Here is a 26,904-nt window from a genome sequence, read left to right on the forward strand (position 1 = left end):
ACTCCCTTCTTTAAAAAAAAAAAACCCAAATATTTGCCCCAATTTTCATCCTCAACTTTATCATTGTACTTTGATCTTACCTACTTTTAAAATACCACTGAAACGTATTCGTCTACCAGTGTCATTCCACACCACCTCTCCACAGACAGCTCGGAACATACCACTTAGTCCAGCAACTCTTCTCCTTTCACCCAAGTCTTCCCAGCCCAAACTCGACAAAATTTTTGTAATGCTACTCTTTTGTCAGAGATCACCAACAACAGATCGTGCTTCTTTTGAACTTTTCCAGTTCTCAAATCAAGTAATCCTAGTGAGGGTCTCATACACGGGAACTGTACTCAAGTTGGGGTCTTGTCAGAGACTTATGTGCTCTCCCCCTGTACATCCGTACTACAAACCCTAAATACCGTTATAACTATGTAAAGAAAGATCACCTCACTATAATAAAATGAAGTAAAATAAAGTAAGAACATACCTGGTACAAAGCCATCTTTCGTTCCAGCATGAACAATAACCAGTCTTCCTCCCTCAGACACAGGTCAATGAATTACTCCTTGAACATCATGTCCAGATTTGTGGTTTATTCCAGGAGTATGTTGGTGACCCTCAAAGAGAAATGCACATTTGAAACCAGACACCTGATGAAGATATATTATTCTAAGATTTTTGTATAAAATATATAACATATATATTCACCCTTCATAAAAATCCAACTCTCATCCAAGAAAACAACAGATTTAGGTTTCTTACTGTCCTTATCATGCATGTATTCCCTCAGAAAACAGAATCTCTTAAAACAAATGTCTTCATTTTCTCTAACATACGCATAGGGATCCCCTTTACTCCACACAAATTCCAAGGCCTTCAAAATTCTTCTTAATGATGTTTCTGAGCCCTTGCACCAATAAGTGTCATAATTTGCTTTCATGTGGTCGAAAATCTTTCTTACAGTTACAACTTCTCCTGTGGGAAGAAAAAAGAGTTACAAGGGGCTCAAAAGAGCTGTATGTCAATACATGCACAAAACATTTCTGGGAGTTTATCTCACCTGCGTGTCAATTTCTATAAATGTTGCAGTAGATTCCTTGTGAAGTTACCTTACCTTTATGTAATTTATCATAAATAAACCTTGCTATCTCTTCCTTAGAAAAACTGTCTATGCCGGTCACTGGATGTTCACGCTTCCGGCGTTTACCCGGTGTAGAAAATTCAATTCCCTTCTTGAAATTTCCTATTACTTTTTGGACTGAATCAAAACTACACTAAGAATACACACACGGAAATATATTACATACACATATACCGTAAGTCAACAGGAATACACAAAGGTTAAGTCTACAAACCGTATCGAAGTCGACAGAAGACATAGTATAGACCTACATGATTAGGTTAGGTTCAGAATGAAATACTGCTCCATTTCAACTGATTGTCATTATGTTAGAAACTTATCATAGAAACAGGATAAAAATGACACTTACCCCAGTTAATAATGAAACTCTTGCCATTAGGTTTGTATCACTACGGCTGATACCTTCTTCGTCGTCTTCGTGTTTCAGTAGCAATGTACAAGCATTTCTTGACCTGATGTTTGTAAAGGACGTAACCTTGCTTTCCTTTCTGGAGGAGTACTTGCAGATTTTTCTTCCTTCTTAGACATCCCAATCGAATTCTGTTCGTATAAGTATGGGACGAAATAGGAACGTAATTAATAAAATGATGTGCTCATCATTTCACACGAACTATGTTATTATAGGCATTATCCGAACATGCCACAATTCTACTTACATGGTATTAGCCAAATAGATTTACAATCCCACAGAAAAAGAAAATATGCTTTAAATATTCTCGCAAATGTATCACTAGTGACTTTAACACCAATGCAGTGGCAACACGCAGTTCAAGCTAGAACAGTGATTGAACGTTGCCAACATGCCAGATTGACGGTAAATGTAAGATGTCGTATCGGCAAGTAGGGTCCCTAAACTGTATGGATACCGACACTGAAAAAGAACAGCAAGAAAAGTAACTATAAATCACTACCTTTATATTACAGTGGAGAAAGGGTAAGGTTGCACCCTTAGGGTGTGGCCTTACACGGAGAGGACTATAGATGGACAATGGCGCTTACTACCAAATGAAGTTGTATACCAGGGACTGAGTCTATAATAGACGCAGTGCGGAAAAGAAGAGTTTGTTTTTTCTGTCACATATCACGACTACCAGAAACTAGGATACTCAAACATTTATTCAACTACTTTTGGAATAGTAAAACTAAAAATCACTGGTTCAAAGAAGTCCAAGAAAATTTAAATGAATTAGACTTGACAATTGAACAAATTGAAAACAGGGAAGAGGATCCTCAGAAATAACGAATTGACACTTAAACTGAAGACCTATACACGCAAACAGTACAACATAACTGACGAAGAACAGGCAGTCAGGTCAGAGAGAATGAAACATTTCTGGGAACAAAGGGAGAAACATCAAGCAAATTTGTAACCAATATTCATAAGACTTGACTGTATATAGACCGAGCTCGGTAGCTGCAGTCGCTTAAGTGCGGCCAGTATCCAATATTCGGGAGATAGTAGGTTCGAACCCCACTGTCGGCAGCCCTGAAAATGGTTTTCCGTGGTTTCCCATTTTCACACCAGGCAAATACTGGGGCTGTACCTTAATTAAGGCCACGGCCGCTTCCTTCCCCCTTCTAGCCCTTCCCTGTCCCATCGTCGCCATAAGACCTATCTGTGTCGGTGCGACGTAAAGCAACTAGCAAAAAAAAAAAACTATTTAGATTGATTTCAGTGCTCCAATGTGGGTGTAAAATAAATAAAAATAACACTAGTATGTTTTTATTGTTCACCAACCTATACAATACAATCTTAAAAATTAAGACTTTGTCTTTATAAAAATTGTTAACATAAAATTAATACATTAGATGGTACATGTTTCGCTTATCAATACATACTAGTGTTATTTATTACAAATGCTTTCAATACGACCCAAAAATGAATTTTACCACATGTAATATCAAAGCCAACCAGGCAAACGTTAAAATGAATAAGTATTTGAACCTTAGAATAAAGATTGGTAAAATCTCAAAAGACATAAAATTTCTTAAGGACTGCTTGAAACTAGGACTAATACCCAAGTTCCTTAAACCACTCCAAAGGAAAAACATTCCATACCAAAAGTCAAGCGGTGCTTAAAATAAAGTAAACAACATATGGCCGAAAAACGAATTTAAACAAATGTACAAGAAAAAAATCATTCCTAACTTTGCAATTATACCGGATGCATTTGATCATCTCACACTATTCATCTCCACTTGAATGGAGTTCTTAGGTCTGTCTGTTAGGTCATCAGCCCAGAGGCTGGTTGGATCCTCAAATAGCACCACTAAAGGTTATGCGGTTATAAGGAAACCTCAAAAACCAATGACAGCACCAAAATGAGGCGTACTAGGCAAGATGAGGAGTGAGGTAGTTTGCCATTGCTTTCCTCACTGGGTCAGAAAGTACTACTGCAGCACGACTGGCCCTATGAGCAGCACCTTTCGTAACACTGACGCACCAGTCATGCTCTGAATGTCATTACTCAGCACTACTCACACCCCAGCAGTTTCCATATTGTCACAGCCATGGATGTTGACTGGGACTTCGGTGGAAGCTACACTTTACTCTGGCCTGTGCCAAGAAGAAATGGATGCAAAAGTACTGTATCCATCAAGAAATGACAGCAGGCAGAGTTCTTAGGTACACAGACTATAAACTGACTACTATGTTAGATAGAAAACAAAAGACACTAAACCACAAGCTAACTTGTTTACAAAAAGCCAAACCCAAAGCCCTCAATCAGAACAGGAACACTGGGTGGTCTACCCCTTTGTTGACGAACATTCCCACTACAATTAACTTATCTGACACAGTTTTCTCAGATAGTGAAATGGATCTCCTCAATAAAGCCATAAAATATAACTGGCCTAATCCACAAAAGGTCGAAGATGTAATCACCACCATCGCAGAGACCGAATCTAATATTAACAAACAGATTTCCCTAGAGAAACAAAATTATGTTAAATACGAAATAAAAAAGAAAATATACTCGTCAATGATATTAAAACTAACAATAATTCTAACTTTTCAAAACAAAACCTAAAACTAAAATTAACAATGTTATAGTAACAAAGGCTGATAAGGGCAATACAACAGTTTTAATGAATAAACAAACTACATAAAAAAACAGAAGATTTTTCTCTGATAAAACCTACACATTAATCAATATAGATCCCATAGTAAAAACACAACGCAATCTAAAAACACTCCTTAAAAATTCAATATTCGTACTAAATGAACAAGACTATCAAAAAATGATCACTATGAATCCGAAATTACCTACAGCAAGATCATTACCTAAAATACACAGACCAATAATCAATGGTAGAAACAGTCCCACTTATAAAACTTCTCAGTTCCTCCACAAGTTCTTACAAAAACATTTTAAAATTCACAATGCAAATCCCATCAAAAATTCTATCAAACTTTGCGAAACTTGAAACAAATTCAATTTACAACCGAATCACGTTTTATGTTCCTTTGATATCACGAATATGTGCTCAAATATACCTGTCAACGAAACTATTACCATAATAAAAAATACCTCTCCAAACATAGCACATTAAGCAACATTGAAATAGACAAATTCATAAAGTTACTAAGTTTTGTTTTACACAATAATTGCTCTACTTTCAACAACAAAACATATAAACAAGAAGGCGACCCAATCTCCGGCATTTTAGCAGACATATATATGGACAATCTTGAACACAACAAAATAGTAAAAAACATTAATGGACTCGGTTTATGGCTCCGTTATGTCGACACATTTGCAATTATCGATAAACAACTTCACAATAGTGATAATGTCCTAAAGTTTCTGAATAATTTAGACGATAATATAAGGTTCACAAAGGAAAATAAAAACAACAATTCAATCAATTTTCTAGAAATCAAAATCACGCGGGTTGTAGACAAATTTGATTTCCAAATTTACCGCAAGCCTTCATTCACTCCAATAACTATTAAAAAATGAATCTTTGCACCCAAATTCTCGTAAAAAAAAAAGCCAACTATTACTGTTTAATATACAGGACACTAAAAATCCCTCTTTCACCGAATAATCTAAAAACTGAATTAAATTTCATAAATGAAATAGCCAGATTCAACGGGTTCAGTCCAGATATGTTCAACAAAATCATTAATAAAGTTAGACTAAAATTCGCGAAGTTCACATTTACCAACCCAAAAATCCATCAAACTACCAATCCTTTAAAAATACCACGAGATAAAAATCACTTACAATACGCAGAATACAAATCGAAATTTATTTTTTAATAATAACTCAGTCAATTAAACTAATAATAAATATTTAAACTCAGGTGTATATATAAACTCAGATCTTCAGTATGTAATTTTTATGTTGGCCAAACTGGCTGCTGTTTCACAACTAGATATGCAGAACATTACAACGCCCAAAAACATAATTTCTCTGCGATGAGTAACCGCATGAAAGAAACAGGTCACAAATTTACTACAATAGATCAGGATTTACAAATTTTAAAAAGAAATGAAAAAGGTAAGCTCATGACGGAATATAAAAACTTATACATCTTCCTAGATCAACAATTTAACAAAGACATTTCCCTGCTATCCATTGTAGGTAAACTTCTCACAAGGACCATGTTTAGCTGCCTGGAATTCATCTCCGAGAGGACTTTCCCAGAGTCTCAATGTGGTTTCCGAGCCTCCAGAGGTACTGTTGACATGATTTTTTGTGCAATTGTAAGAGAAATGCAGGGAACAACAGAAGCCTCTGTGTTTTGTGTTTTATGACCTGGAAAAGGCCTTCGATAGTGTTCCAAGACTCGCTATGTGGGCATTTCTAAGATGCTTAGACTGTCCTGAGCATTATGTGGGCCTGGTGCAAACACTTCACGATAGAATGACTGGACAGATTCTCCATCATAACTTCTCCGCACCATTCCCAATCACGCATGGATTGAAGGAGGGTTGCGTACTTTCTCCAACTCTGTTTGCCTTGTATCTGGCGGCCATGCTTTGTGAAACAACAGATAATCCCGGTGTGGAGATTAAATTCCGCTGTGATGGTGGCCTCTTCAACTTGGCCAGACTTCATTCGTGAAGACATACTAGAGTAACTGAAATGCAGTATGCTGATGGTACTGCATCACCAGCTCTTACTCCTGAGGAACTGCAACAGTCAGTCAACAGTTTCAAGGATGCATATGACCTTTTTGGCATCACCATCAATGCCAAAAAAGACTAAGGTACTTGCTCAGCCTACACCAGGGACTAACATTCCAGAATTTAACATTACCATCTCAAACACCAAACTAGAACAAGCTGACCACTTCACTTACCTTGGGGTTATCTTGTCAAAGAACTGTACTTCAGAACAGGGTGTGGAAAACAGGCTTCGTGGTGCCCATGTGGTCTTTGGCTGACAATCGCACAGAGACTTCAGGAATAAAAACCTTACAATTCTAATGGTGTACCAGGCTGTAGTCATCTCTATACTTCTATGGCTGTGAAACGTTTACCTTATACCGCCGTGACATCAAAAAGCTGGAGCGCTTTCACCAGCAAAAACTATGCTCTATCATGAACTTCAGGTGGGAAAACTACGTCTCTAATATTGAAGTTCTTGAGACAGCATGTGCTAAGAGTGTAGAAGCATTGGTCGTTGGCCATCGCCTCAGATGGGCAGGATATATGCGCCAAATCCTCTATGGTGAACTTAGCTCCGCTTCAAGACCACGGAGTGGCCCCCTGAGGCGCTTCAAAGACCAACTGGAACAAACCTTAAAGATGGCAGAAAGTAACCCACAAACCTGGGGAATCACTTGCCAAGGACCATTTACTTTGGCAGCAAAGTGTTGTGCCTCAGTTCAATACTTCGAACAAGAACACAGAGGATATGAAGCGACAGGAATGCAAACTTCGCCAAACCCGTTCAAGATCTCCCCCATCCCTCAGCTGCACGATGTGTGGATGTATGTTCTGTGCAAGAATTGGCCAGTACAGTCACCGGAAGTTTAAACACAAACTGTTGTGAATTGAAGTGAGCTATTAGCCAGGAAATCTGTAAACTCTGAAACGAGTAACTGACGATGAGCCTGGGCGAAAAGTTTGAAGCTGATAGATGCTTTTGGATCTTCATCAAATGATGCTGGCCGTTTTAGTGGTACTTCACAGCTGTGCTTCAACTAAGTGAATGTTCAGTACTGTTCGCAAGAATTGCACTGACTTTCGACCAAATATGAGTACAAGGATTCTTGGTGCTCTCCTGGTGAAAATCAAATGTCATTCTCTGAGCTATGCTATCAAAAGTAGTTTTCTGAGAATGATCTCCGTGGGGCAAAAGTAGCGACTGTGGAGATCCTGCCAGGAAAGTAATTATGTTAGTGTGTGTAATTTTTCTGTTTTAACATGTAGGAATGGTAAAACATGTTAATATTTTTTAAAATTACATATGATTTGCCCAAGATGTCTGTGTTCCCCACCATCTCTTCTGAGATTCACATTACTTATGACCACCTTTGAAGGTTGGCATGTCTGGGTCTGGTTGGTTACAAGATCGTTGAGGAGGGTATTGGTTAGGTCTGGCTAATGTCAAGGCCATTGGGCTGGTGGCAAGCAGAAGAAATCTAACTCCTCCAAATTAGAGCCGCAAAGCGGCCCACAGGCCTCTAGTATCCCCTATGACATTGGCTAGTGGTAAGACCATTGGATAGTTACGTCATGAATATTGCAAGTACATCTGGAACACGCCATTACACGTCACTTTCAAACTCTGCCCTGCAGCACAAATTCCTAACACCCATTCCATTTCCTGATAAAAGCACAGAGATATTCTGGTGGTGTTACTTGAGACTTTGTTCATATGGATCTGCACCTGGTTTGAGTCTGCTCTATATGATTGCGGGATGCCTTTTCTATATATAGATAGGTGTTATAATAGATTCCTGGGAGTATCTTGCCTTTACTTTCACGTGTTTTACAGCCCTGCATAACATCAACTTACCACATTGCGTCTGTGGATTTTCTTAACATGCCAGTGACGAATTTCCCAAAACACTATGGGGTAACAGTTTCTTTGGAGCTCTCTTCTTGGTGCTTTTCATGGTTGGATGTTTTACCAGGGACTTCTGTTATAACAGGCCACAAGATCCATAGCATGTACCCTTCTCTTTAACTGTTTAATTTCATGACTCAGATGACACTTTCGCCGGCCCCGTGGTGTAGGGGTAGCGTTCCTGCCTATTATCCGAAGCCCTCGGGTTCGATTCGCAGCCAGGTCAGGGATTTTCGCCTGAACCTGAGGGCTGGTTCGAGGTCCACTCAGCCTATGTGATTAGAATTGAGAAGCTGTCTGACGGTGAGATAGCGACCCTGGTCCAGAAAGCCAAGAATAACGGCAGAGAGGATTCACCGTGCTGACCATATGACACCTCGTAATCTGCAGGCCTTCGGGCTGAACAGCGGTCGCTTGGTAGGCCAAGGCCCTTCATGGGCTGTGCCATGGTTTTATTTTTTAGACGACACTTTCACATCTACAAGATCAGACACATCACTCATCATGACAGTAGACCCGTAGTTCCAATGGCCTCTTGCCAAGTGGCTGAGCTCTACACTATTGATTGGATATAAATCAAATGAGAAATTACTGCAACTCACATTGGGCATGCATAACAAGCTGACGGTCCTTCTCATTGGAGACAGCCATTGTTCACTTCAATAAGACGGAATTATGAAACAGATGGGTTATAATTGAAAGCAGGAAAGAAATGAAAAGTAGACAATATTTTTTTTCTCATCTTAAATCTTACAAGAGCTGCTGAAAAGTATGTCCATTTTTGTTTATGCAGACCTGACATCTTAAAAAAAAAAAAAAAAAAAAAAAAGTGACTTCTTGTAATTCATCTTGTATTATTTCACTTTCTCTCCTAATTTTGTTTTCCAAGGCCTCAGTTGTATGCAGATTGTTCCAATAGGCTATTTAAATTTACCCACAAATACAGAAGTGTGGAGAACGAGCTGGCCATAATCCCCTGCTAATTATCTGGTTAGCAAACGCATTTCTAATTGCAGCCATAGATTTACGTACAGTGTGGTCTGTAGCAATTCTTGCTGAAAGGAGATGTAGGTGCTCTCCTTCCCAGTCATCCTGTAGAAGATGGGATGCAAAATGTTGCCCTGGTATCGTTCAGAGGTTATGGTTTCATTGTAAATATGGGTCCAGTTATTCTTTGTCCACTAACTGCACACCAAACACCCACTTTCATGTCATGAAAAGGTACCTTGTGTATTGCATGGGGGATTCAAATTGTCCTAGTGTTGAGTGGTCTGAGAATTAATGTACTCTCTAAAGTGAAATGAAGCTCTGTCAGGCACAATTTACTTAAAAGCAAGGATTTAAATCTCGGTCATGTGCAGGTTGTATCACCCACCGGCAGAAGTTAGCATGAGCGACAGGATCTGCAACATTTAACTTTAGCACTGTGGATTTTAAGCTCTTTTAGTACTGAGCACTCTTTCTGTTTAAGATCATCAGTTGTGTGCCACTCTTCAAACAAAGCACAGACCTATAGAACATTCTGGAATTCATTGAACTCCCTTTGAACAGATCTATTATAACACCCATTGCTCAATGGTGAAATTTGCCATATTGTTACTGTGCACTTTATTAATAGCAATCAGTGAATGCATCAAGTAATTCGTGTATCTCATAAGCACAAGTACTGAGCTATACTAACGACAAAGTCTTACAGAACAGAAGATAGGGCAAAGAAGCTGTTGTCTCCTGCCAGGTAGTTCCGTGCTCATTCTTTGAGTTGGGGAATAAAGCCAGTCCTTCCCGTCAGCTTGCTATGTGCATGTCGTGAGAATTTGTCGTAAACTGTTGTTTCCTGGTCACTTTTGTTTCGAAGGAAATTATTATTGAAATGAATTTAAGGGTATTGGTATGCCAGGAGATATATCCAAAATTGTGATGCTTACTCTGGATATGCATAAAAACCAAATACAGTATATGTAGAACTTTTAGGGACCTTCATAACACGATTATCTTCTTTCCTATTTCACTGAGCAAATGTAAACCAGGTTGCTTACAAATTCACTCGTAACACAAACAAGGGCAACCATTTTATTGCAATTTGCATTTCTTTTGATCTCGTCTGTATGAATCATTTGCATTTGTTTGCCATTTTTGTCTTCACTGAACTAGGAAGTTATATTGCAGCACAAATGGTCCTTTGAATAGCACTTTTCATAGTGTACAAATGTACTAGTGTTGCTGTGAATGTATTTACTCAGCTTCACCCATACCTCAGCAGTTTCCATATAGTCACAACCATAAATGACACTTGGGTGAAGGCTACATTTTGCTCTAGCCTCTATTGAGAGACATATATAAAAATACTGCATCCATCAAGAAATAATAAAAGGCAAATAATGGAATTTGGGTGGTAGGCTAATTATGATAAAACCTAGCCATAATTTTTCATCATCAAATCAATGACTAAGGTAATGGCTTTGTCTGTTGAGACTAGATGGTTTTAATTTACAGTTATAACCACATTCATATCTGAGCATTTTAGTACTTCTAATTAATAATTAAAAATGATTTTGGTTGATTAATGTTCAAAATGATTTTGGTTGATTAATGTTCAATATGGTTTATTAACTAGGTTTTCAGTTCAAGATATCTTTGTTACCAGTAGTTGAAATTGAAACTTTGGGTGGACATTATAACTTTGAGTATCGTAGTAGAAATAAACCAGAAAATGGAGAGTATGCAACTGTTGACTGACTTTTTACAGCCAAGCAATTTAAGCTAACCTTTGTTCTTATGTTGATGAAATAAGGTTAACTATAGTTTTTTCTATGAGAGTTCATTATTAATAATTTTCCTGGATTGTTTTACAGTTAATTTCCTTCCTAATGGATGAATAAATTTAAATAATTTTAGTGAGATTTTATTGATGTAGTAAATGTTCTTAAAGGGAAATTTCTTATGTGCAGTTATGGCAGCATGCTCCATTGCCAATATTGTCAAGAGTTCCTTGGGTCCGATTGGATTGGACAAGATGTTAGTGGATGATATTGGGGTACGTATTACTTTCTTAAGTTGGATTGTATTTAAAGGACATGTTCAGGATTTACTTGTACATATGCATCATTAAAACAGCTCCTTGTGCATTTGAATATTCCGACAGCATATGGCAGTCATATTCTTTCTTCTTGTGCATGTACCTGCTGGAACACTTTAGCTTTCTCTAAATGCAGTTATGTCAGAGCTGAGGTTAGAAGTGTGGCAGAACTGCAGAAATGTAAGTCTTTCTTTGTAAGCATAGTCTTTTGTATGGGATGACTCTCTGATTAACCTTTTCACTGCTGAGTTTCGGTGACCAGTCGAACCCTCTGGGCCAGGTTAAAAAAAAAAAAAAGGAATTGTTACTGATACTATTAATGGAACACATATCGTCTCCTTAGCCCTGCAGCCCAATACGGAGTTGGGGATGAAGTGAGATTGTATTTTACAGTATATTTTAATGGCCAGAAGACCTTCCTGATGCAAACTTCAGTTGAGAAAATAATGATAATGAAATGATGTTGAATGAAACTGGGTAAGGAAGTGGAAGGAATCGGCTGGGTTATGAAGAGGAACTGCCCCGGCATTTGCTTGGGAGTGCCAAAGAGAAACCACATACACACAAAAAAAGAAAAATTCTCAGGACAGCTTACGGCGGGGTTCGAACCCACTCGCCTGTTGAATGCAGAGCTTGGCTCCATAGCCGTAGCATGTTAACATGCACGACTACTCCGCTCAGTGATATTATTACTGAAATATAGTTTAAAATTGTTGATCCAGGAACTGATATGAAAATCGTTAACATTTGGGGAAATCGGAATTTATCTGCTGAGGAGGAGGTGACAATTCTGTATGAGGTTCATCATTACTACTTTGTGTCACACTTTTGTGTAGTTTATTATTGCCCCCTATACATTCTCCATCTTCATTATCAAAATATAGCTCTCCAGAATCGCTATTTATGAGGAAACGTACAATTTCTTTGTCAACAAGAGATGAATATACACTTCAAGACACGTTAGTGGGAAAGATGCTCCACTCCAACGAAGCTGAAATGATATCGGATCGCTTTCAAAACATGCGAAATGGAGTGGTATATCTGTCGTACAGATTTTATTTTAGCATTTCCGTAGAATTTCAAAGCAGGATTCCTTCAGTTTTCCCAGCATTATAATATCCCAGCGAATCATGTCGTCCTATTTGTCCAAGTACGTCAGGTCAGGAGCAATCCTGCTACCGTATGTGACAGTAGATGGTGCAACCTGAGATGAAATAAAATGGGGGATTGCTTTTAATAGCATATTTTAAATCTGCACAATGAAACCTAGTGTTTAAAAGAGTAGTTTCATACCTTGTTGACGACAAATCTGTATCCTTTGAGGAGCGACAGCTGATGCAGCCTTCCGTCTTGTGAAGTAATGATGTGTGTGTTCCCAAGCTTGCTCCATCTATGGGGGAGGCAAGGCTGTGGAGTGGGAAGGAAGCGTGTCGCTTACAGTCACGGTTTCGGCTTTGGGTAGGAGGAATAGATATACGGGAGGACAGAAGTTCGATCATTCTCTTTTATTCTCTAGATAACTACACCCGGGCAACTGGAGTGGGACATCGTTGACAGTGATTATTATTTTTAATGCCCAATGCTTCCACATGTGATAATATCCCTTCGTATAAAGGGTTCCTATAATCAATTATATCATTCAGCTTATTATCGCGATTACTTTGCTGATCTAAATAAATATATTTTCTAGTGTATTAAGTAGACTACCTGTATTTGTTTAAGTAATATTGTCAAATTTTGCTCTATAGTAGTGAACCATTGACCAGTTGCACTCATATATTGGTCCATTGAGGAAATTTTTTTGTGTGTCTCGGCGTTGACGTGCTCAAGGTCTTAACCTATGGATACGCTTTGTAGGCGATACTTTTATAGTCATAGATCAAAGAGTGAACAATAGTGACAATATCCTCAATATTTTAAATTCATTAGATTCCAGAATTAAGTTTACTGTAGAAAAAATAGTTCCATACATTTTTTAGACTTAAATATAAGACGGGATAAGGAGGAGTTTACCTTTAAGATACATAGACATCCCACTTTTACCCCTACTATGATAAGGAACCACTCATTACATCCGGAATCATGAAAAAGATCAGCTCACTATAGTCAATATACCTCTCTCCTGCATAGAACGAGAAAAAACTACTCTTTATCCGTAAACAAGCCCAATATAACGGTTTTGGACTTCATATGGTAAATAACATAATCAGGAAATTCAAACAGAAGTTTCAAACTAATCTAATACAAAAATAAAAAATAAAGAAGTTGAAAGATAAATATGCCAGGTTCACTTTTAACAGTCCTAATATATATATAGTAACAAATCTGATCAGAAAACATTACTATAAGATTGTGTACTCAACCAGTAATAATACTAAGAAAAAATGTTTTAACTAATAGTGTTACTTCCCTGGGGAAGGACAAACATTTAGATTCAAGGGCTTACAAATTAAAATGTCATCAAAGCAAAGCATCTTATATAGGGCAAACTGGACGTAGTTTTGCAGTAAAATATATTGAGCACGTCAACGCCGAGACACACAAAAAAGTTTCCTCAATGGGCCAACATATGAGTGCAACTGATGATCGGTTCACTACTATAGAGCAAGATTTGACAATATTATGTAAAACAAATAAAAATAGTCTACTTGATACACTAAAATGTATATATTTAGATCAGCAAAGTAATCAGGATAATAACCTGAGTGATATAATTGATAATAGGAACCCTTTATATGAAGGGATGTTATCACATCTGGAAGCATTGGGCATTAGAAATAATCATCAATTTTAGAAGTCTTCCTTAGACGTCCACTGCGTGGTTGATTGTCGTGACTACCCATTTCCTCTCTGCGTTTCACTGCTCTGCAAATGCTGCACTCTGAAACCTTCAATTTCTCCTCGATTTTTTGGTTCGACCACCCAATTTCTTTATAAGCGCAAGCCTTGGCTCTGTTTTCTAGGGTTATATTAGCCTTCTTCCCCATATTCGATTGTTTGATGTGTATTGTTACCATAGTTAAGCCCACATAACAGTAGTGTAGAAAATAAACAATCTGGTGCAGAGATTAACATACAACTGCTCAGGATAACTTCTGTAGCCTGTCGACTTCCAAGACAGCGAGGATACAGGGACAAGTAATCACGTGAGAGGGGGGGGGCATGTTTATTACCTGGGAAAGGGCCGGAAGTTATCCAAGTAATCGTGGGAGAAAGGCATGTTTATTACCTGGGAAAAGGCTGGAAGTTATCCAGGTAGAAGCAGGCAGTATGAGCTGAGGATCATAAATCTGTCAACTTCTTTGAAAAGATAAAGTAAAATCTTGCAATATGCACTGAAATAGCTTTATGAAAGTGCTGAAAGCATCTATACGTAACAGAACTAATGTACCACTTATCACACAGAAAACAATTATTTAAGAAAATGATTAATTTTCACAGGTGAGTTTAAACTTTGACGCTAGTGTAGTTATTGGATCTTGGACTTAAAACTGTCATAAGGCTGCCACTAATATTTACCTTTTTTTTTTTTTTCACTTTATCAGTTTAATTACATACATACATACATTATCATTATAGACTGTTATGCCTTTCAGCGTTCAGTCTGCAAGCCTCTGAGAATTTACTAAATGTCGCCACAATCCTCGATTTGCAACTAGTGTTATGGCCTCATTTAGTTCTATACCTCTTATCTTTAAATCGTTAGAAACAGAGTCTAACCATCGTCGTCTTGGTCTCCCTCTACTTCTCTTACCCTCCATAACAGAGTCCATTATTCTCCTAGGTAACCTATCCTCCTCCATTCGCCTCACATGACCCCACCACCGAAGCCGGTTTATGCGTACAGCTTCATCGAGTTCATTCCTAAATTAGCCTTTATCTCCTCATTCAGATTACCATCCTGCCATTGTTCCCACCTGTTTGTACCAGCAATCATTCTTGCTACTTTCATGTCTGTTACTTCTAACTTATGATTAAGATATCCTGAGTCCACCCAGCTTTCGCTCCCGTAAAGCAAAGTTGGTCTGAAAACAGACCGATGTAAAGATAGTTTTGTCTGGGAGCTGACTTCCTTCTTACAGAATACTGCTGATCGCAACTGCAAGCTCACTGCATTAGCTTTACTACACCTTGATTCAATCTCGCTTACTATATTACCATCCTGGGAAAAAACACAACCTAAATACTTGAAATTATTGACCTTTTCTAGCTTTGTATCACCAATCTGACATTCAATTCTGCTGAATTTCTTACCTACTGACATCAATTTAGTCTTCGAGAGGCTAATTTTCATACCATACTCATTGCACCTATTTTCAAGTTCTAAGATGTTAGACTGCAGGCTTTCGGCACAGTCTGCCATTAAGACCAAGTCGTCAGCATAGGCCAAACTATTTACTACATTTCCACCTAACTGAATCCCTCCCTGCCATTTTATACCTTTCAGCATATGATCCATGTAAACTACAAACAGCAAAGGTGAGAGATTACAGCCTTGTCTAACTCCTGTAAGTACCCTGAACCAAGAACTCATTCTACCATCAATTCTCACTGAAGCCCAATTGTCAACATAAATGCCTTTGATTGATTTTAATAATCTACCTTTAATTCCATAGTCCCCCAGTATAGCGAACATCTTTTCCCTCGGTACCCTGTCATATGCTTTCTCTAGATCTACGAAACATAAACACAACTGCCTATTCCTCTCGTAGCATTATTCAATTACCTGGCACATACTGAAAATCTGATCCTGACAGCCTCTCTGTGGTCTGAAACCACACTGGTTTTCATCCAACTTCCTCTCAACGACTGATCGCACCCTCCCTTCCAAGATGCCAGTGAATACTTTGCCTGGTATACTAATCAATGAGATACCTCGATAGTTATTGCAATCCTTCCTGTTCCCTTGCTTATAGATAGGTGCAATTACTGCTTTTGTCCAATCTGAAGGTACCTTACCAACACTCCACGCTAATTTTACTACTCTATGAAGCCATTTCATCCCTGCCTTCCCACTATACTTCACTATTTCAGGTCTAATTTCATCTATTCCTGCTGCCTTATGACAATGGAGTTTATTTACTATCCTTTCCACTTCCTCAAGCATAATTTCACCAACATCATTTTCCTCCTCCCCATGAGCTTGGCTGTTTGCAACACCACCATGATGATTTCCTTTTACATTGAGAAGATGTTCAAAATATTCCCTCCACCTCTCCAGTGATTCCCTGGGATCTATTATGAGTTCACCTGAATTACTCAAAACACTGTTCATTTCCTTTTTCCCTCCCTTCCTAAGATTCTTTATTACTGTCCAGAAAGGTTTCCCTGCTGCTTGACCTAGTCTTTCCAGGTTATTACCAAAATCTTCCCATGACTTCTTTTTGGATTCAACAACTATTTGTTTCGCTGTGTTTCTTTCATCTACGTACAAATCCCTGTCTGCCTCGGCCCTTGTTTGGAGCCATTTCTGATAAGCCTTCTTTTTACGTTTACAGGCTGCTCTCACTTCATCATTCCACCAAGATGTTCGCCTTTTCCCATCTTTACACACAGTTGTTCCTAGGCATTCCCTTGTTGTTTCTACTACAGCATCCCTGTATGTCACCCATTCACTTTCTATATCCTGAACCTGCTTACTCTCTACTGTTCGAAACTTCTCACTAATCATATCCATGTACTTCTGTCTAATTTCGTCGTCCTGGAGATTTTCTACCCTTATTCGTTTCCAGACAGATTTCACTTTCTCTACCCTAGGCCTAGAGATACTTAGTTCACTACAGATCAGATAGTGGTCTCTATCATCGAAAAATCCCCGAAAAACTCGTACATTCCTAAAAGATTTCCTGAATTCAAAGTCTGTTAAGATATAGTCTATTATGGATCTGGTACCCCTAGCCTCCCATGTGTAGCGGTGAATAGCCTTATGCTTGAAGAATGTATTCGTAACAGCTAAACACATAGTAGCACAGAAGTCCAGCAAACGCTTCCCATTCCCATTAGCTTCCATATCTTCCCCACATTTACCAATCACCCTTTCGTATCCTTCAGTTCTATTCCCAACTCTCGCATTGAAATCGCCCATTAGCACTATTCTATCCTTGCTGTTGACCCTGACCACAATGTCACTCAATGCTTCATAAAACTTGTCAACTTCATCCTCATCTGCACCCTCACATGGTGAATACACAGACACAATCTTTGTTCTAATTCCTCCCACTGACAAATCTACCCACATCATTCGCTCATTTACGTGCCTAACCGAAACTATGTTGCGTGCAATGGTATTCCTGATAAAAAGCCCTACCCCAGCCCTTCCCTTTCTAACACCCGTCAAGTACACTTTATAATATCCTATCTCTTCCTCCTTATCTCCCCTTACCCGAATATCACTTACTCCTAGCACATCCAGATGCATCCTCTTTGCTGACTCAGCCAGTTCTACCTTCTTTCTTCCATAAGCCCCATTAATATTGATAGCTCCCCATCGAATTCCATTTCTTTCGCCAAGTTGTTTCCAAGGTGTCCCTCGCCTGTCAAATGGGAGTGGGACTCCATGACTCCCATAGGTCCGAGGCTTGCTTAAAGTGTTCTGAGCTCGGTAAATTCATGAAGCAGGATGCTGCCCTGCTTGCACATAGTCCAAGTGAGGATCTCTCCTCTAACGGGTTATGGACCACCGGTGAATTGTACAGTCAAAGCCGCCTGAGCGCAAGGAGGGCCACGACTCAGAATGTGTCCGAGGTGCCCACTCCCATTCCATAGCAACTGGTATCCCGACTCTCAGGACCACTTACTATGCCACTCAGCCGTTGCCCATGGTTCATGAACTAGGACGTGACTACAGTAACCCACAAACATGAACCATCAGTTTAATTATATCAAACAAAAGACTCGTAAATAATATTCAAAATAATTGATGTTATCGTGACCAATTTTCTTGTAAAACCAACCATAAGAGACATAGTTTTATAGTTTTGGCTCTCTGAAGTCTTCCTCCTGCTGAAATTTTTTGAACAAAATATAACAAAGGTCTCACTCGCCCATATTCTAAACCTCAATACTATGAAAATCCATCTTTCCCTTTTTCCTGCGATGCTGTAATTGGACAGAAAAATGAAATTGAACTAGACATAGGTGTTTTTATTTGTCCGACTTTTTGGCTGAATGGTCAGTGCACTGGCCTTTGGTTCAGAGGGTTCCGGGCTCGATTCCCGGCTGGGCCGGGGATTTTAATCGCTTATGATTAATTCTTCTGGCTCGGGAACTGGGTTTGTGTCCGTCCCAACACTCTCCTCATCATATTCAGACAGTATACCACACTACCAACCACCACAGAAACACGCAATAGTGATTACAACCTCCATATAGGTTTGGCGTCGGGAAGGGCATCCGGCCGGAAAAGAGGGCCAAATCCACATATGCTACACAGTTCGCATCCGCCACCCTGCAGGTGTGGGAAAATGCGGTAGCAAAAGAGAATAGGTATTTTTATTTGTTCTGCCAAGTATAAAAGCCAAGTATCAGGTTAATATAAAAAAGTGCAGACAGGAGGATTATTTTACACTTATGGATAAATCAGTATGGAAGTATAAATACCAAAGTTGTGTAGCTGTATAGAGTACAGAGAATAATTGGTATTGACACGCCTCTTAACTGTAACACATTATTTTCTGAACAGTTGAGTATGATTGTGTGAAACCAGATATAAACTTTCTTATTTTTTGTTTAGGATGTTACTGTGACAAATGATGGTGCTACAATATTGCGTCTCTTGGAAGTGGAGCATCCTGCTGCTCGAGTATTAGTTGAGCTAGCCCAGTTACAAGATGAAGAAATTGGTGACGGAACTACCTCAGTGGTCAGTACTATTGTAGTAGGCCTGTTGCTGTTTAGATATGGCTATTGTGGGAAAGGTGTGTTTCAGTTATGAAAATTATTTTTAGGTGATTATTGCTGCAGAATTACTGAAGAATGCTGATGAACTGGTGAAGCAGAAAATTCATCCAACCTCAATAATTAGTGGATATCGCTTGGCTTGCAAGTAAGTTTGTTTTCTGTTTCCATATATGTATGATATATTGTCATTTCCCTTGTGTGTGAACAGGGAAGCGAACTTGTCTCTTGCTTCTAATTGAGGTAGTCAGATAAGAAAGTGAATTGCATAGTTTATTGCCAAAAATGAATTCCTTGTTAGTGGTAGCATTTTAATACATGAGGCTTGTTTTGCAGAATATGCTTTACTGTAATATAGAATATGTGTTACTTCTTCTTTCTTCTTCTTTATTTCAGCCTTTTCCCACAGAATATGTATTACTGCCTAGTATATATGTATGTATGTAGGTAGGTACAAGGTGTGTTCAAAAAAAGACCGAACTGTGGCTAGAAAAACTTTATTATGTAGCTTACATCATTTCACAGACTGTCCCGTTCAAAATAGTCCCCTGCACTATCAACAGCGTGTTGCCAACGTTTCTTCCACTTTTGGAATGCTTCCTGGAATGCACTTTCTTTGATGGCGCGAAGTTGCCTCGTCGCATTCTCCTTGATCTCTTCGATGTCTTGGAAACGATGTCCTTTCAAGGTGGTTTTCAATTTGGGGAATAAGAAAAAGTCTGCTGGAGCCAAGTCGGGAGAATAGGGCGGATGGGGCACAACAGGAATTTAGTGTTTTGCCAGATAACTGCGGACCGAGAGAGAGGCATGTGCTGGCGCCTTGTCATGGTGCAACATCCAGGATTTGTTTTCCCACATTTCAGGCCTCTTCCTGCGCACAGCATCTCTCAAATGCATTAAAACATTCTGGTACAGTTCTTTGTTCACTGTCTGGCCTCGGGGTACAAACTCGTGATGGGCAATGCCTTTCCAATCAGAAAACACAATCGGCATCACCTTGATGTTTGAACGACTCATTCGTGCTTTTTTTCGGTCGAGGAGAACCTTTCCCCACCCACTGCGATGATTGCCTTTTGGTTTCAACATGCTAGCTTCAACATTTCAAATGTTTCCACAAACGTTTTCCCAACTTTGAAGCAGAACTTCACGCACGCGCGTTGTTCCTCAAGCTGTTTCATTATAGAATTCGACGAACATGTGACACGCAATCACTTCAGAGGCTCTAACTCAACTGATAATGCAGGCAATGGAATGCGGAAAGCAGCGGTCTGTTGTCAGAAGTTGCCGCTAGGCGCCGCCACAGTCACAACTCGCTCAATGTTGCGGTTTGCGCGCAATTTACAAAGTTCGGTCTTTTTTTGAACACACTTCGTATGTATGTAAGACACATCATTTTGGTATCTAGGTTGAAGCAGTGCATAATAAATGGATAGTGATCTACAAAAGCTGTTGGTCTTTCAAGCGCTGAAAATGTCACAAAGAACCTCATTAACACAAAACAATACAGCAGAGAGTAAATACTGTTCAATCTATATACTGTGTAAAAGAACACGTCCTGACTGACTCATTCATCATTGCAGAGCCAAAACTACTGGACATAAAGAAATGAAATTTTGAGGATACATTTATTTTACAATATAGGTGCTTACTAAGGGAGGATTTTTGGATATTCTGTTGCTAAAGGGGTGAATTTTTAAAATGAGTGTATCTATATATCAAAACTTTAAAAGTTTGCAGATGTAAAAATTGAAATTTAGAATCTCCTTTAAAAATAAAGCAACATGCATTTCTTTGTTCTCAGAAAATCCCATTAGGAGGGGTGAAAAAGGGGTTGAATGCCTTTAATGAGGATACTTATATCTCAGAAACTGAATATATTACAGATCTGAAAAACGGCATTTAGAATCTCCTTTAAAAATACAGTATACATATTTTTTTGTTTTTGGAAAATACAATTAATGGGGGTTAAACAGGAGTGACAATGGGGTGAATTTTTAGAAAGACTATATCTACAGTATATCTCAGAAACGTAAAATGTTAGACGTAAAAATTGGTATTTGGAATCTCCTGTAAAAGTAAAGAAACATAGGTGATTTGTTTTTGGAAACTCCACTTAAGAGGAAGTAGAAAGGGGGTGAAATTTTAAAATGAGCATGTCTACAGTATATCTAAAAAACATAACATGTTACAGAAGTGAAAAATAGTATTTTTAATCTCTGCTAAAAATAAACTAGTATTTTTTGTTTTAGGAAAAATCACTTGGTTGGGGGATAAAAATGACGGAAAATGGGGTTGAATTCTTTTTATTAGGATATTATCTCAAAAACTGAAGATGTTACAAGCATGAAAATTGGTATTTGAAATCTCCTTTAAAAATACAGAAATAAGTATTTTTTGTTTTTGGCAGTCCACTCAAAGGAAGGGAGAATTGAAAAATTAGTTGAATTATTTGTATGAAGATGCTATTATCTCAAAAACAAAAGCTGTTGCAGACGTGAAAATTTGTATTTGGAATCTTCTTTAAAAGTAAAGAAACACGTTTTCCTTTCATTTCAGAAAATCCAATTAAGGGGGGAGGGGGTGAAAGAATTGAAAAATTATTTGAATTAATTGTATGAGGATACTTACATCTAATAAAAACTAAAGTTGTTACTGACGTGAAAATTGGTATTTGGATCTCCTTTAAAAAAACAAAGAAAAATGCATTTTGGGGGGAAAATCATCATGGGGATGGTGGTGAAAAGGTGTTGAATTTCTTTTATGAGGACACATATCTCAAAAACTGAAGATGTTGGTCATGATAATTGGTATTTAGAAAATCCTTTACTAATAAAGAAACAAGTATTTTTCCCTGGAAAATTCACTTGGGGAGAGGGCGAGTGTGATAGGAAGAGAGAAATAGTGGATTCTTTTTATGGGGATACTTGCATCTCAGACTGAAGGTAACAGATGTGAACGTTGGTATTTCGAATCTCCTTTAAACATAAAGAAACACACCTTCATTTTTTGGGTGGGGGAATCAACTCAACAGCGGTGGGGTAAAAAAGGAGTTGTGACAAATTGAATTTACTGTTCATAATGTACTTCATTCTGATCATAAACTGATCATTTTTAATCTTACCTTGGTTCGTTTTCAAAAGCCATCTTTTTCTTTGGAGAACTTTAAGTTAGATTGCAGTACATTCTCCTGGCATATAAATAAAAATTGAAACAGATTTGACATAAGTGATAGGAATGGTATTGACCATGCAGTTGTTCACCTCTATAATAAGGTCAATAATGCATGGAAGTATATAATTCGTATCGCCAGAAATCCTGCGCCCTTGCCTACGTGCGACAATGATGCTGATCACATTGTCAGCAATGACAGTGGCAGCAGATGTAATTTACCGCCAAGTAGCGGTTTTGCATCTTGCTGTGGGGTCCAGAACATCAATAATAATAATAATAATAATAATAACCTAAATTCAAGTATAACCACCCACCATATTAATAATAATGTTCTGGACGATTGTCAAAATGTGTGGAACGTGCTGGAAACAGGTCCTGGCCGGCTAATGACTATGAATGCAGTCCGGCTGCGGGTTCAGTACCGCCAAGGCACCCAAGACAACACTATTCCGGATCTCCTCAAGAATTTGATCCATATTAAAAATGTTTATAGGAAAAGATGGCTAAGATTTAGGACCCAACTGACCGGGCGGACCTGGAGCTAGCCCGGGAAGTACGAAATTGATTGCTGGAAAGCAAGATTGCAAAATGGGAGGAACTTTGCCGTAATCTCTCAGAACACGAGTCAGATCGTGAATTTCGGCAGATTCTCTCGGAAAACGAGTCAGATCATGAATTTCAGCGGATTATATATGAAAAGTTAAGCATTCAATTATACATTTCAGTATAATACCGTAGCGAAGCCCAGGTATCTTTCTAGTCTGCAAATATATTGAAGCTATTTTATATAGTGATATAATTTACTAACTTTTAAATGAAAAAAGAAACGAAACTGCATTGCAGTCAAGTTGCTGTCCTTGAAGTTTGTTTTACAGTCAGTCAGAACTCTATTGTATGAAGAGAGAAATCTTTCAATCTCTCCTTAGGTATGCTGTGGCCCTAATGTTTCAAGGCACCCTACAGAAAGACAATTGGACAAGGTGGGTTGATAATTTTCTAGGCTTATAGCATGTGTACAGAACAGTTTAAACACACACTCTGTTCTGCCTCCTCCAACTGATTAAAGAACCTTCATTGATTTTTTCCTGCACTCAGATGGAGATTCTTGATTATTTTCAGTTTTGCTACCAGTTCAGGATTGGTTTCTTGCAGTGCTTCTTCAATGGATTCAAAGATGCTTCTACCAATCGTGCTCTACTAGGGTTGAATGAAATAAGTGTACTCACCTTTCCAGAAGTCTTCAATGCGACCTGATGAAATGTTAATTTTGCTACTGCATTTGGTTGCATCAGAGATGTATGTAGGCATGCATTTTGGGTTCTGCCCAAGGGCTGGTTGGATCGTTACAGTTCTGCTATCATAGGTGGCCTAGGTATCGTTGATGAGGCGTTCCAGGGAAATTAGGAGCGATAGTGTTTCACATTGTTTTCTTCACCGGGCCAAAATTCATTACCTATCAGTAGAAGCAAAAAAAAAAAAAAATAATAAGCAGCTTGATTTGTTCTGGATGATTTTCGACAAAAGAGTAGCGTTACAAATATTTTGCTAAGTTTGGGCTGGGAAGAATTGAGAGAAAGAAGAGGAGCTGCTCGACTAAGTGGTATGTTCCGAGCTGTCAGCGGAGAGATGGCGAGGAATGACATTAGTAGACGAATAAGTTTGAGTGGCGTTTATAAAAATAGGAAAGTTGGAATTCAAGAGGACAAACTGGGGCAAATATTCATTTATAGGAAGGGGAGTTAGGGATTGGAATAACTTACCAAGGGAGATGTTCAATAAATTTCCAATTTCTTCGGAATCATTTAGGAAAAGGCTAGGAAAACAACAGATAGGGAATCTGCCACCTGGGCGACTGTCCTAAATGCAGATCAGTATTGATTGAAGCACCTGTTTGTGTTGAAAATTTTTGCCTATTTTATTCAATTTTTTACAGTTATTTCAGTATATTTTTAACTATTTTTATTTTGTTTCATCAAATATTTTGCTAAATTTTATTTCCACTTTTCCCCAATAACAGGTAAACCAAGAACTTAGTTGATAACACATTTGCAGTATAACAATGTTGTATTTTTGCATAAGTATATATACATGATGAGTTATGCTTCTGCTTAGAACACATGCAGTATTGCACATTATATCCAAGCATGGAAATTTGACAAAATTGTATCAGCTGTCACTTCAACAAGTAGGGCCTAGCCTAAGTATATTATTTACACATCAGTCTGAAAAAGACAGATGCCACGAGTTCCATATTAATGGAAGTCAGAGCTGTTCTCCTGTCGGACATTACGTTACAATTGTCAACATTAATGACTGATCACGAAAATATTCTCCAAGGTACTCAACACTTTTAAACCATGAGTTCCACCTGGTGATCACAGGAATAGGGAAGAGTTTAGTTTTAGTGCGTTCGTCTAGTTCTGTTTCAAGAATTGAATGTATACATGCTGTCTCTTCCGTGTAAAGGAAGGTGTTTTGCCTGTACAACACATTGGTTCAAAGCACTAAGTTCCACAGCCCGCACACTGCCCACCAAATTCAGTTTATGAACCCAGCACTATGTGTGTACTAACCCTTCTGAAATTAAAACCCTAACTACGTTTATTCACTTGCCTGTGTAACGTGCTGAATCTGAAGTTATAGAAACTACATTCTATTACTGAATTTCAAGTTTGTTAATTACATTCATAATTGCCTGTGAACATGCTGTAGCATTAGCATTTGCAATAATTTTCACTCCCCTTCTGAACTCTACTATCACCACAACTAAGCACTTTTTCCAGAACCATAAACACACATTGCCCTTTTTTATCAGTTGTTTCATCACACAGATTTGAAACTCCATCTTTCACGGCTTCTTTTGATCTTTCCTCTCCACTTTGATGATTCGAGGTACAGAACCTTCCCGCAGTCTTCCAGCTGTGGGCAAGTCTCCAGCACATTAAAAAATCAATAAGCCTAATATTAGAGGGCTCTTTGACTTCGTTTGAATGAATTAAATAATTTATAATTTTAAGTAAATGAGGGATTCAGCATGCATTATCTAGGCCTAAATGTCATTAAACGAGAATACTGGCATAAAGTCAAAGAAATATTGTTTATTTATTGAATAGGTGGAATAAATAAACATTAATATTTCTTTGACTTTATTGTACAATTCAATACGGACCAAAATATGGGAATTATAACATGTAATACTAGCATAACTTCACAAAGTTATTATTAAAACATAACTTCGAATTTCTTCCTCAGAAATTTTTTATAGTATTGCACAAACCTGGTGTATATACATCTCCATCCACTCTCATCTTTGGATGATGAACTTTTTCCAGTGGAATATTTGCCTCCATAAAAACTTAAGTTGTAGATAAAATTAATTAGTTTTAATCTTATTTCGCTCGTTTTCCTGCTGAACTGGTGTCGGTGAGACTAGCTTGTCTTCTGATGCCTGTCGTCGTTAGCGCCTTTTCCTTGTTCTTATGTGAAACTCTGCCACTCATTTCGCACATTACAGTATTTGCATATCAGTATCTTTCTAGTTTTGTCAAACACGTAAAATCCTTCCGATGCAAATTCTTTTTCTCTATCAAAAACTGTCACAACCATTTTAATAAACTGAGCAAAATATTAGGAAATTAAATGCATCGATCAGCAGCTATTTTCAACAGGCAAGAGGTCAGTCACTCCGTCACGTAGTTATGAATACGATAAATTTCTCGGTTTAAAGATAAAAATTTCATTGTTCCGTATTGAAAGTATTAACGTTAAAAATTAAATAATTGAAAAAGAGGTTCAACCTATTCAATACATAAAAGAAAGAAATGTAGTGATTACATTCTTATTTAATAGTAACTATAAATGGGACCGGTTTCGACCCTAGTCCAGGTCATCGTCAGCCGTAAAAACATGTAAAACAATGCATATGAAAAAGAAAAAGATTAAGTGAACTCTGGATCGGTATAAGATGAAACATAAATTAACGATGGGGGTAGAAATTGTGAGTCACTTAAAAGAAAACAGTACGTAATATTAAGAATGGTAGTATGGAACACGCAATGATAGGCGAAGTCTCACAATGTTTATGAATATTGGAGAACGGTCAAATGGGTCAGTTTCCACACTCTTGTCAGGCACAAAGTCACAACACTATCAAATAATATATGAAGATCATAATTAACTTGAAGTCTCAGACAAATAGATTTGTAGAAGCAAACCGCCAGCTCCCGGTGATCAGCGCGGCACATTCAAGGTCATGCGCTGCGGTCTCGAACGCCAAAGTAGAATGGAGAATATCGGTTGACAGGAAGCTAATTTAGCAGTAATCGATATACTATATCTTAGCTTTCGATACATATATCAAACAGGTATAAAGTCTATTGAGGCATCGATTATCGGATTTTATTGCCACAACTCACTTCGAATCTGTCATTAACCTCAAATGATGCAGTTCCGAATAATTTCTTAAATCATTTCGCGATTTTGCTTAAATGTGAATAGTTTCAAGTTTTGAGCCATATTCATACAATTTCGCAAAAATTTTGAGTTTTGCAAAAAACAGGTGCCTCTACTTCAGTCTGCTTGCTGTGCATGCACCATCTGACCCTATG

General features: G+C 38.2%; 1 protein-coding gene across 1 annotated transcript in view; it reads left to right on the top strand.

The window, feature by feature from the left end:
- The window catches only part of CCT1 (chaperonin containing TCP1 subunit 1), a 249,867-nt gene that overhangs the window by 17,309 nt on the left and 205,654 nt on the right, over positions 1-26,904 (top strand). Inside the window, exons 2-4 of the mRNA XM_068225314.1 lie at positions 11,103-11,188; positions 18,963-19,091; positions 19,177-19,274. Coding sequence (XP_068081415.1) covers positions 11,103-11,188; positions 18,963-19,091; positions 19,177-19,274 — 313 coding nt within the window. The remainder of the gene's footprint in view (positions 1-11,102; positions 11,189-18,962; positions 19,092-19,176; positions 19,275-26,904) is intronic.

The sequence above is a fragment of the Anabrus simplex genome, chromosome 1 (genome assembly GCF_040414725.1).
Source record: "Anabrus simplex isolate iqAnaSimp1 chromosome 1, ASM4041472v1, whole genome shotgun sequence".
In the NCBI taxonomy this organism is placed as follows: domain Eukaryota; kingdom Metazoa; phylum Arthropoda; class Insecta; order Orthoptera; family Tettigoniidae; genus Anabrus; species Anabrus simplex.